General features: G+C 42.7%; 2 protein-coding genes across 2 annotated transcripts; both read right to left on the bottom strand.

Moving 5' to 3' along the window:
* Nucleotides 1-206: 206 nt before the first annotated feature.
* On the bottom strand, nt 207-3,756 carry LOC306696746 (Fc receptor-like protein 5). Its single transcript, XM_079160430.1, has 9 exons — nt 3,722-3,756; nt 3,600-3,626; nt 3,106-3,387; nt 2,682-2,978; nt 2,283-2,555; nt 1,831-2,163; nt 1,261-1,371; nt 1,124-1,148; nt 207-1,033 (listed from the first exon to the last, which is right to left on the bottom strand). The coding sequence occupies exons 3-9, from the start codon at nt 3,344-3,346 to the stop codon at nt 988-990; spliced, it is 1,326 nt and encodes a 441-aa protein (XP_079016556.1). The 5' UTR covers nt 3,347-3,387; nt 3,600-3,626; nt 3,722-3,756; the 3' UTR covers nt 207-987.
* A 204-nt stretch (nt 3,757-3,960) lies between these two features.
* On the bottom strand, nt 3,961-11,009 carry tmc8 (transmembrane channel-like 8). Its single transcript, XM_079159725.1, has 16 exons — nt 10,883-11,009; nt 10,166-10,412; nt 9,438-9,586; nt 9,169-9,303; nt 9,020-9,072; nt 8,802-8,941; nt 8,552-8,699; nt 7,441-7,605; nt 7,210-7,361; nt 7,059-7,131; nt 6,836-6,945; nt 6,491-6,677; nt 5,377-5,534; nt 5,018-5,161; nt 4,722-4,800; nt 3,961-4,535 (listed from the first exon to the last, which is right to left on the bottom strand). The coding sequence occupies exons 1-16, from the start codon at nt 10,923-10,925 to the stop codon at nt 4,389-4,391; spliced, it is 2,130 nt and encodes a 709-aa protein (XP_079015851.1). The 5' UTR covers nt 10,926-11,009; the 3' UTR covers nt 3,961-4,388.
* Nucleotides 11,010-12,179: the final 1,170 nt, after the last annotated feature.

Raw genomic sequence — 12,179 nt, 5'->3', positions numbered from 1 at the left:
GGCGCTACTGGTGAAAAAAGTGCGCACACACATTTAGAAACGTGCAAATAACTGATAGTGATACACTAACCCCTCCCTGCAGTGCCCCCCCCCCCCTCGTAACATCATAAGATCAAGTCATTTACTCAGAACTGTTGTGTCATTTTCAAAAATGTCAGTATCAAAACAACATCAGTCAGAGGATTTGCGAGGATGTGAAGGTGTAATACAGTATAATTTATTTCATTGGTTTAATTGAAAAAAGAACAGTGGCGGCTGGTGAAAAATGTTCTAAGTAGGGCTGTGCCACATCCAATCAATTTCAGCAAACATCCCAGTATGATTTAATGCAAACAAATGAAGCTATCAAACACACATTACTACTTTGCATTTAAATATTTAACAAAATATCAGAAAAAAAGCAGTAAATAACACTTTGATAAACACGTCAGGACATCTTATTTTTGTCACCCTCACAAGCAATTCAGTATAATATATTAATATATATATATATATATATATGTAACAGACTGTCTCATGCTTTGACGTTTTGGTGTTGAAGATGATATGTCCCTTGAGAGTTGCCGTAGAGAAGGGGCAACTCCTGCCAACAAGATGTCTGGTCTCCCGACTCCACTTATTACTATCTGATAATTGCCCTCATACACGAACCCAAGACGCTCGGTCACACACATATATATATATATACTATATATAACTATACATGTATATATAGTATATATAACACTAAGTTGAATCTATTTGAGGACGCTGATTGGCTAAATTGTATGTCACTCGTTTATATCTTTAATCAGCAATTGGCTAAACTGCTTCATAGACCCGCCTCCTCTGGGACGTTTCTCGATGGCCCCAGCGCTGCTGAGACATGCAGACAGGCGGAGAGGACGTGCAGGAAAAGCATATAAAGCATATATTTTGCGCAGATATCATATGTTATTATATACACATACATATACACATATTTCTGGGTGCATTCCCGAGCGCCATCTATGGGCCAGCCGCCACTGGTGCAGATAGAGGAAGTGCATCCGAACTGGGATAAGAAGGCACAAACATTGGTTGAACAGGTTGATTTGAGTTACAGAACAATTAACTTTCTGAGGTCCATAAAGACAAAGCTTACTTTGTGGTAGTAACGTGGGCATGAGCTGGGAAAGAAATGAGAGAAGACATAAAAGCAATTAATATAGATTGAGTTACACATTTCCAGTGGATTGATTTCTCTGTCACACATAAATACACACACACACATACACACACCTTGCTTGTGGTCAAACATCTTGTACACACAGCCTACACCCACTGCTAACATCAGAAAAAGGAAGCAGCAGAACGCTATGGTGAGGACCTCTATGGTGTTCAGGAAAACCTCTGTGGAAGAGAAGGGACAAAGCAAATGAAGTATTACGTACTGTAGAGGCAGGATGTAAGGCATTCAAATATACGATATGTGCTTTTTACTATAGGTGGTGTTTCAGTGGAGGATGTTGCTGGAGGCAAGGAGTTAAGGATCCTGTCTGATCAAGAGTAAAAAGTGTGATGTGAAACACTAAAGAGCAACTACACCCCACACAAAGAGGAAATGTATAAACGGGCACATGTGAAATGTTAAGATGAGTCTGTATTCAAGACTCATAACCCTCGTAAAAGAACAAGTTGTACTCAAACATGTTAGTTAGTGAGCATTAGAGGTGTTTGGTATAGGCAGATTTGGTGACCTTTCTACATAACCAGGCTCGCTATTTCCCCGTTTCCAGTCTTAATGCTAAGCTAAGCTAACCGACAGCTGACTGTAGCTTATTTACTGTACAGACAGCTTGATGTTTTCACCTGTGACTCGGACCAGCACGGCTTCACTCTCCACCCAGGGCCCGGAGTCATTATAGCTGTCCCTGGCCCTGCAGCGGTAATACCCAGACTCCTCTGGGCCAAGCTTGGCCAGAACGAGGGTCCGTCTACGGTCAGTTAGGGCACCGTGATACAGGACGGGGTGAATATGGGAGTCCACTTCTGTCTCAGTGGGAAGGCCAGAGTTGTTCAAGAGCCAAGAGATGCAAGGGAAGGTTCCTCTGCTGACTTGGCAGCTCAGCTTGGCAGCAGTCAGTTTGGAGTCAGCACTGTAGAAATATTCAACTTCCACTTTCACAACACCTCCGATGGGCACTGGACGAACGAGGGGGCAATGCGGGGGGGGGGGTGACAGAAAGATTAATGAAGAGCAGAAAGACAGGTCAGCAATCACAAAAATACATATTTCCTACACAGGTTGGTGTAGTTCATACCCATTTCCAGAGTCACAGGCTCACTCATCAACTCCTGCACCTCAGTCTTCACCCGACATCGAGCAACGCCCATGTCCTGCCCGGGTACCATGGGGACGGGGAACCAGGCAACGAGGGATTGAGCAACTGTGACAGATCCCACTTCTTTATCATCTACTGAAAGAGAGATGTTGACCGGAGGACTCCCTCTTGTTGACCAGCACGTCACATTGCCACGGTGGCTGGCTCCCTCTTTGGAGATGGAGAAAGAGATTCTTGGTTTTGAAACGTAGACTGGTGGAGGAATAAAGAGGGGAGAAGTTGGGGACAGGGATGATACAATACATGTTAGGCTGAAGTGAAAACCCATCTAACCAGCATTTCAGGCAGGTGTCGTTTTTTGTTTTTTTTGTCACACACCTTTGACTGTCACCTGGACCTCTGAGCTGCCGGAAACCCTCCTGGTGTCCTGCACCCTGGACCAAGCCATGCAAGAATAGTACCCAGCATGCTCTGGAGCCACCTTTCCCATCACCAGCTTGTTCCCAGTGAGGAGGAGCAGGGGAGAGGTTAATGATGTCACTTCCGTCCTGTTGAAAAACCAGGTGTAGAAAAGGTGGGAACCCTTTGCGACGCTGCAGCTCAGTTCAATGCGTGACCCCTCGTATGCGACCGGGGGGAAGGGTTCAGAAGTCACTCTGGTGTTTGATGCTGGAGCTAGAGGTTGGGGAAGAATGGGTGGTTGGGGAGGCGAGACAGGGGTCAAGTTTGGGAGAGTCTCCGGTAAAATAAGCCTGTTATTAAAGCTGTAACACGATGAATGCTTTCTCTGTTTGTCACTCACTGACTACAGCCAGCTTGATGCTGTTGCTGACTCCTGCGCTTCCTTGTGTCGTCGCCTTGCAGTAGTATGACCCCTCCAACGTTGCAGCAACCTTCAGGTAGAATGAGGCCGTTTGGTCCTCTTGGAGATCAGCGACCTTGGCGATTAAAATGCTCCCATTCCTAATCAGCTCATAGGTGACTGGCAGAGAGGAGTTAGGTGCAATACAGCGGAAAGCCACCCTCGAGTCGAGGTAAGCCATGTCAGGACCAGTCAGCACCGGGCGAAGAGAGAGCGATCCACCTGAAGAGAGACAGTGAGCACTGGGAGTTTAAGTGGAGTCCTGGAATTTAACCATAGCAAGTTTTAAAGAAAGTATGAGCAGGTGCAGCCACAAATTATTTTATATCAGTTTTTTAGATCAAAGAATAATATCTGAAAAGTTCTGAACCGGCTAAAGATCAATCGATCAGCCGACCACCAGATCTTACTAAGCTCCACTTTAACAAACTTACTTATCCTGATGAAAAAACTTGCCAGAGCTGAAAAAAACAACAACACATTGTTGTAAGAATATAAATGAATCAATCAAATTATTCATTCATATTGCCGTTTTAAACTATGTTGATTAACTCACCCAAAATTGGCAGCAAAGTTAAAGTTTGTAGATTCTTCATGACAGTGCTCCGCATTAGTCTTTGACATGGTTTCTCAATAGCTTCGTTCAGTGTGTGTGTGTGTGTATTTGTGTGTGTGTGGATCCTTAGGATTCCGTTAACGCTAAGGGTGTTACACACGTGTTGCAACTAGATAACATATTAGGCTGCGTGTTAGGTTTTATTTTAAGTGCGACACATAAAATAAAGAAATGCACGCACCACAAAGGTTTAATGAGCAGGATATTTGAAAATGACTTACAGTTCATTGAATTCAGGTAAAGGGATATTTTGGAACAAAACTTAGCACTATGATTATAGTATCAATAATAATAAAATTACATTGATATGCATAAATTAATAATTTACTCCAAAAAAAGACTTTTTCGCAGTCACGACAGGACCATAAAATAATAATCCCCAAAAAATGACTGCAGAAATGTTTTAGAGAATGCGTCACATGAAGGTTAAAATAAGACCTTTGTAGAAAGAGGCCACACTTGAACAGTCCTTTTGACTTTTTATTTTCAGCCACCCACAAGCCTCCGCCCAGCTGTGGTTGCATAAAAGCACGGCTTTATATTCAAGCTTTAAATTATATTTAAGTCTGTGGATGGACAGGCTTGACAGCTTGGGGACTTTAATCAGTTAGTATGCCTGAAGGGGGGGGGGCCCTTCCAGTGGTTGAGGGGGGGCGTCCTCTTCGATGGCTGCAGACCAGACTCTGTGGGGTTTTTTCTGACGTCTGAGCATCGTGGCATGCTGTTTAACCAGGAAACGCTTATCTGAGCTGCTCTGTGGGACAAAACACATACAAATGTATAGGCACAGCATGCACACAGATAGACTGGAAACAACATAACACACCAATAGACATGAAAAGTATTCACTTGCAACAACCAAATCAACTGCATTAACTCAAACGTTTTCTTTCTGTGTCTAATTTGTAAGTATGTCAGTGTTTGATGACATGTGACTTACCATAACCAGCATGTCTTTCAGTCTCTCTATGGCCTTCTGATTGGCTCGTCCCCGTGACACATATGAGGTTAAGATTAAACTGAGGAGCAGAATCAAGACAGGCAGATCAGAAGAAAGGACTGTACGTCTATTCTTAAAACAGCTTGTATCCAGTAAAGATTATCACTTCTACAACAAGTTTTCCTGCTGTACACTCAGTGCTTCTCGTAGATTTTACTTGTTTTCCTTCAAACTGGAAAAACTCACCTCACTGCAAATACAGAGCCAGTGTTTATATAAACCTGTTGCATACTTACATCTCAGCTAGTATGAGCGGCAGGGCGAAGGCCTCAGAGGTCAGGTAGCGGAGCGTGGTCTGTGCCGGGCTTGGGAGGCTGTTCACACACACTCCTGTCACATTAAACACAGTTTCTCCATTTCCAAATGGACCACAGGAGGACCTGGGTAGAAAGTTAAACAGGAGGATCAAATTGGGGAAATGAGCTGCAGAGAAAAGTAAAAATATAAATGGGATATTTCCTTCTAGTGCTATCAAGAAAGATATGTTTTTCTTTGACATAATATAATCAACTAAAGAAAGAACAAAAAAAAACACACTTTGAAATGTTGACGGTATGTCAGCAAGTAAGTCAAAATTGTGTGAGTAAAAAAGTACATGTTTTGGTCGGGTGTGGCTTCTTGCTGGTAGAGGTTGAAGCCCAGTGTGGTTGCAGCCATTAGGAGACCGAGCAGCAACATGAAGTGGAATAAAACGGAGGAGCTGGAGCCTCGAAACATCCTCTGCTCTGCCACACAGCACCGCAGCACCGTGAACTGAAGACAGTGTTGGAAGGACATGGACATTGCTGGTAAATGTTCAGATACAGTTGACAGTCACCAGTGCTTCTTGGTCACAACTCCATCTAATCATGCACTGGACTGGTAAAAAACACTCAAATAGACTCAAATCTCTAGAATGTGACAAATGTATAGATTACTTGAAGGAATAGTTCGACAACTTGGGAACCTTGCTTAGATACCACTCACACGTTAGATATGAAGCTCCAGCCAGGAGACGTTTAGCTTAGCTTAGCATAAAGACTGGACACAGGGGGAAACAGCTAGCCTGGCTCTGTCACCTCTACAGCTCACAGGTTCTTTCTTGTTTGTTTAATTGATACGAAATTGTTCAATCAACCTTATGTGGCAAACAATTTATTGTCTGGGCGCAGTGACGCCACCTGTTGCTTGGCAAAGCAATGCAATGTAAGAAATCGTCTCACATATAAATAAAATGTTAATAAGTGAGCTTTAGAGGTTCTGGTATAGATTAAGTTACCATTGCACAGAGCCAATCTTTTCATCTAACTCTAAATAAGTATTTCCCTGAATTTTCCAAAATCATTCCTTTAAAAAATTGTTGTTAATATAATTTGCGCAGAAATTCTTATGTTACTAAACAAATTATACCATCCAGCTGAATGTGGAATACTTGATTTATGTATCTCTCTGTCATTCATAGTAACCATCATGTACTGTCATTTAGTATAGCTTTGGTTCTTGTACATTCATCCAAACGAACAATTTTAATCTGTTTATTTCATTATCTGAATGCCTTTTTCAGATTGGTTTTGTTTTATTTATTTTAGTAGTAATGATATTTAGTTTATTGTTATGTTTTTAGGTCATTGTTCTCAGGCATTTTGTGACGTTCGTGCCAGTACACAGAGACACAAATAGGGAGCGAGAGTGACAGTTAGATGGTCCATAACTCTCATGTTCCAGACAACCTTTTGGATGTAGAAGGTGGCCATCAGTGTGACAGCTCCTATCAGAGGCAGTAGAGGGCAGTAGTAGACTCCCACCCAGGACACTGTCTGACTGTACACCAGATCCAACACTTTGAAAGGGATCAGGAAGCGCTGTTTCCCCGACAGCCGGGCCAGCAAGGATGAGGGGTACTTCTCCTGCAGCAGCCTGTCAGTCAGAGGAAAGTTCATGACTCTTGACAACTTACTAACTGAGCTTCATTCTTTCCCTAGATTAGCCAAACTATTCCAAACGCATTGATCTTTTCATTCAAACCACGACAATGACTAAGAGAGAAAGAGACTGTTGATCGCAAACAAACCCACTTCCTGGGGTAGTTCAAGAGGAAGGCGTTGCAGAAAGTGGCGAGGAAGTTGAAGATACACAGCTTGTACATCTCTCTACCAAACATGTTCTCCATGCAGTGAAAGGGATACTGTGAAAGAAATACACAAATAAAAATGGATTAAGAACTCACTTAAAAACATCGATCTGACATCACATATCAGTCTGCAGGACCTTGAAACATAAATCTCACTCTCAACTCACTTTCTGATACTCTGTTGTTGTGAAGATGAAAAATAGGTAGATCCCCAGCGAGGCCAGCTTCAAGAAGATGCTCCTGAAGAAAAGAGGGTGAACCAGTGCCGATGTGTGTGTATGTGTGTGTGTCCTGGGTTCATCTCCCTGTGCACCTTACCTCACTAGAGTGGCATTGACCTGCATGGTGAAAGAGTAGTCCTCAAAAGATGAGATCTTGCGGAAAATGTGAGGGAGGATCAGGTTGACAAAGGTGATGGTGATGGGAGGGAGGTACTGGAGGACCAGGCTGACCAGCCAATAGTGCCCACTCTGAGAAACACAGTCAGATGTGAAAATCTATTCACCAAATCCAGGACACACTGTAACAGAACCAGCATCAAAGTCTCACCTCGTACTGTGCTGTTTTGGTGGCGAAGTAGATGAGGTAGAAGGCTCCACCCAGCAGGCACAGAACGAGCAGGTTGAGGACAAACCTGAGCAGGTAGAGACGCACCCTCTGTCCAAGAGTCCTCTGAGCCTCTCGCACAGAGAAACTCTCCTCCTCCAGGAACAGCTGAGGACGAACAGAAAGAGGAAAACCTCTCAACTGTGAGCATCTACGGTGTTTTAACTCAATCAAAATATTAGAACAGCAGCACACACACACTAAAACTAGAATCAAACAGTTACATTATATATATATATATTGTACACACCTTTAAAACTCAAATTAAAGTCATAGATAATATATAGAACTAGAAAGTAGGACATGCGTTGGGGGAGTGTGTAAACATTTCCTTAATGGCAGAAGTGCAGAGAAAATGCTTGATTATAAGAGCAGTGTATTTGTTTCTCCTTATAATGAGTTTTGTATATTCATATTTCACTTTGGAGCTGGTTCTAAAAAGAGGTTAGAAACTTTCAACCACTCATTTCTAAATTGGCATCACAACTTCCTCATCTGCCTCAATGTTGATGCATGTGACACCAATTTCCACTGACATTTACCACCTTGTGTCTGCACAGTCAGGAGAGAGAGAGAGTGTGTGTTCGTGTGTGTGTGTGTGAATACATTTGTTTTGAAAGCCAGGTGGGAAACTGTTTGGTCACCCATTTTTATTGGCCATTGTTGATGCAAATAAAAAAGTTTGCCATAAATAAAGCTGTGGAATTGCAAAATGTGACTTTGTTCATGAAATTCCAGGTTTGATTCTAAATAAGAGAATTAAAAGACAGGTGACAAATTTAAGGAAAGACCTGAATAGGTGAGTGGAGAAAACATGCAGATGCCTCCTTGCAGTGCATGAAGGGTCACTGAATAGTTTGATCATGATAGGTTGAGGCAGGACATCTCAATTGAACACCATGGTCCGGCCTGTCAGACCCGACATTATATGCAGTACGGAAAACAGCCAAAGTAGGTTTGACAGATTCACCTTTTGACCAGCATTTGGTGTGTGGCCGTGGTAAACTAGAGCAGTGCCATCATGCATGTCGGTAATGTGTGTGCAGCCCTTCACCTTGAGACCATTTCTGATGAAGCAGTGTTTGAGAGTGGCAGCAGCAGGGTCCTGGATGGTGAAGTCCCAACCACAAAAGATCTTGTAGCTCACGTTCATACTGTAACGCTTCCCGAGCATCCAGGTGTGCTTGTAGCCAACCGTCGTTCTATCAGAGAAGTTTACAGATTTAATACAGAAGCTTTCTCTAAGATGTGAGGAAAATGGATATTGAAACGTTTTGTTCTTTTGCAGTTATTTCCTCACTGACCTACGGACTACCAGGATGAGACTGAGGAAGAGGATGATGAGAATTCCAGCGAGGTACAGCAGAGGTGTATTCAAGCACAGCAAATTCAGGGAACCTCGAGTATAGAAACCAAAGAAGACCGGAGAACGATCCAGGTAGCCCTGTAGAAAGGAGAAGATATCTGATATGAAAGATGTATAAATCATACAGTACAAACACACAAGCAAACAAACCCTTACCGATCCCTGGAAGAAATCCAAAACCGAGTCATTGCCTCCAAACTTCAAAGGCTCTGTAACATCACAGAGAACAACATAACAATGTTTTTGCAGTAGTCTTCGTTGAGTTGTGGTTGATGTACTTTAATCTGCCATTACAGGGGACTCACCACTGCTGTTGCTTCTGCCATAAAATGTTGTAGGCCCCAGAATGAAGCCCCAGACAAGGGCACAGTGAAGTAGGTTTAAGTAAACCAGATATCTGACGAACACAAAGTAAGCCTTCACGCCAACTCCAAACCTGCCTGGAACAGATCAGTGAGGGTTAGAATTCTACACTATGGTGAAATCATGTAGTCATGGTAATACAATAGACTGGAAACCAACAGGTGGCAAAACAAGTCCTTATAATCCTTCATCATAACCAGTCCTGTCTTACCTTCGATGGTGTGGAGAGTGTGCTGCCATGGCAGCAGGCCTGATAGAGCTCCTCCCATTTGTGCCCAAACCCTCTTCCTGTTGATGCTCTGGCTCCGCCTCCAGGACTCCCAAAAACCAATATTGCTGATTTGCATCTTCCTCCTGTACCTAATGAGCAGAGTATATATGATATTTCATCAATGCCTCTTTTATTTTAACGTGTTAAACCCTGAGCATGAAAATACCTAAAATAACATAATACTTTAAACACTTCAAAGCTGAACATTAAGCTTTTGAAAAGGAGGTGAACAAACCCTTCCTGACTAATATTTCAACTTATTTAAAGGGACAATTGTATGTTTTCTGAGGCTCTGGAGGAGCTTTCAAAAGTTACCCTGATGACTTCATAGTGATGTCATCACCAGGGTTATTTTTACAGTGGGACTTCAGGTCACTCACTGAGAGGGTTCTCACCTGTGACATCGTCTACTGGTACAGGAACCTAAGCTTAAGCTTTGTGAGACACAGGAATTAGCTGAGTTAGGCCAGCCGGATCGTTGGACATTAACAATTGCAACTCCAGAACCTACTGTATATACACAACCGGTCTGAAGTTAAAAAGGTAACCCAAGTCTGTAATGACGCCACCCAAAGTCCGCCGAGCAGGAAGAAATGGGTACAAAAAGTAATGTGTGCCCTCTGCTGTGGCCGTCCTAAACAGAGACATATTAGAATAACCTCTCCCACCTGGCGTCTCTCTTCCCCTGAATACACATGACCAGGTTCCTGAGCGGCTGTGTAAACGCCTTGTCTTTGGGTCCTCTGGACGGGTGGCCATGGCTGATCCTCTCTCCCGCTTCTGGGCCACCCTGGTGGGCCTCGCAGGCTCTGTCCTGCTCTGGCCGGCTGGCCTGGATGCTGGGCAGCAGATCAAATATCTCTGTCTGATAGTACTCACAGGAGTCCGACGACACGGTGGAAAGAGTGCTCTCATCTGTGGTGGGAACACATGAATGTCACAGTGCATGTTTACGTACAAGATGTTTTACTTTTACAGCATTTGTTACAGGTTGCAACCACGGTAATTATGACTTTTATTATGGATCTGCATATTATTATTTTCTTTATTTAGGTGACAAAGTACTAAAAAAGGCCCACGGTCACATCCTCAAATGTCTTGTTTAGTCTGATCCAAAGTGCAAAACCCCCAAATATTAAATTTACAATGATATGATATGCTTTGAGAGAACCATATGCATATCCATTTGCATTCTTTTTTGTTTTTCTTTTACCTCTATATGTAATATCAGTAGTGTCTTGTAAGCCTATGTATTCAAAATCATAGATCACGGAACACCTTAATGTCACACACACACGCACACACACACACACACACACACACACACACACACACACACACACGCAAACACGAAAGGCACATTTTATGTCAAATTGTTCTGTTACCTGACAGGAGTCTCATGAAGTTGACAGAATTGTGCTCCTCCATTTTACTCTCCCTGCACTTCCTCTTTAATAACAGATCTTCAGAAACCAATCTTCTCGCAGTATATACAACACAAGGCGACAAACATCTCCACCAAAGCTGCAACTCAAACTGAAAAAAGTTACTTCCGCAATCTGCATCTAAACATCCTGCTTTGCACCCCACATCAAGGGCCCACTGAAGTGAAGACCCGTGAGCGGCTGATCTGGAGTGAGTGTTGTTCCTAAAGTCCTGTTGGTACGGCTCACTGTCAGGCAGGTGCAGCAGATGTCAAATCTGTCCACACAGACCGTGTCTGAATTTGACAGCGCACAGGAAATCACATGACAGGATGCAAACACAGGCGTTGCATTGGTGGCTGAAAATATCACAAATAATTTCACAACAGAACAAAAACTACCCACCCATACACACCGGACTGAAAGCAAGTGAGAAAATGTTAGAAGCCAGAATTAGATGAATAGGTTTTAATTTCATTTTAATTTGCTGCTGTTCAAGTAGCCTACTGTCGAATGATTTATAGTGCAGTCATAGTCTGTTTTCAGGTGACGTTTTCTGTGAAATCCACTAAGAAACAATGTTAAATAAACATTGGGTTTCAAATGAATCCGTGAATTTGAGTATTGAATGTTATTTGCCATCATTGTCAAGTATCGCTTTGAGGTGTGTAAAACCGACTAAAGAATCAGGTAATTAATCATCTGCCTTTTTCACTGAATCCCTCTCACCTGCGTGACAATAAAGAATTGACGTGAGCCACACTGGACAGTGTTTCATCATCTGGAAACCGACGTTTGGATTTAATGTATGAGAAGATGTAGCAGAAAGGCTTTTTCCACCCACTCACACCACAAAGACATTTGAGGCTTCCAGTCAGAACCATTTACAAAGAAACATGAGCAAGGGTGTCATTTCTCAAGAACTTGCTCGACATGCACAGTTTCAATTATGTTGAGACAATAAACACTTGAGACAATAGACACACAATAAACACATATGGACACATCAGGTTTGACTTCAAATGTAAAAAATAATGTCCCCTTTGTAGGTGAAACATGATTGTGCACATGTAGCAGATGAGTTATGAATGGAAACAGGCCTTTTTCACTAGAACAGCACTATTGTTACTAATTACATTAAAGATGGCTCTATTCCAGTGACCCAGTAAGCCACAACAGTGAAACAGTGAGCTACCATACAAAGTATACAAAATATCAGGATCCTGAAACTGAAGCAGCTAAATGGAATTCAGCCACT

Source organism: Pholis gunnellus (genome assembly GCF_910591455.1).
Source record: "Pholis gunnellus genome assembly, chromosome: 5".
Taxonomy (NCBI): domain Eukaryota; kingdom Metazoa; phylum Chordata; class Actinopteri; order Perciformes; family Pholidae; genus Pholis; species Pholis gunnellus.
Note: the sequence above shows the minus strand (reverse complement) of the source record. Positions and strands in the feature narration are given on the sequence as shown.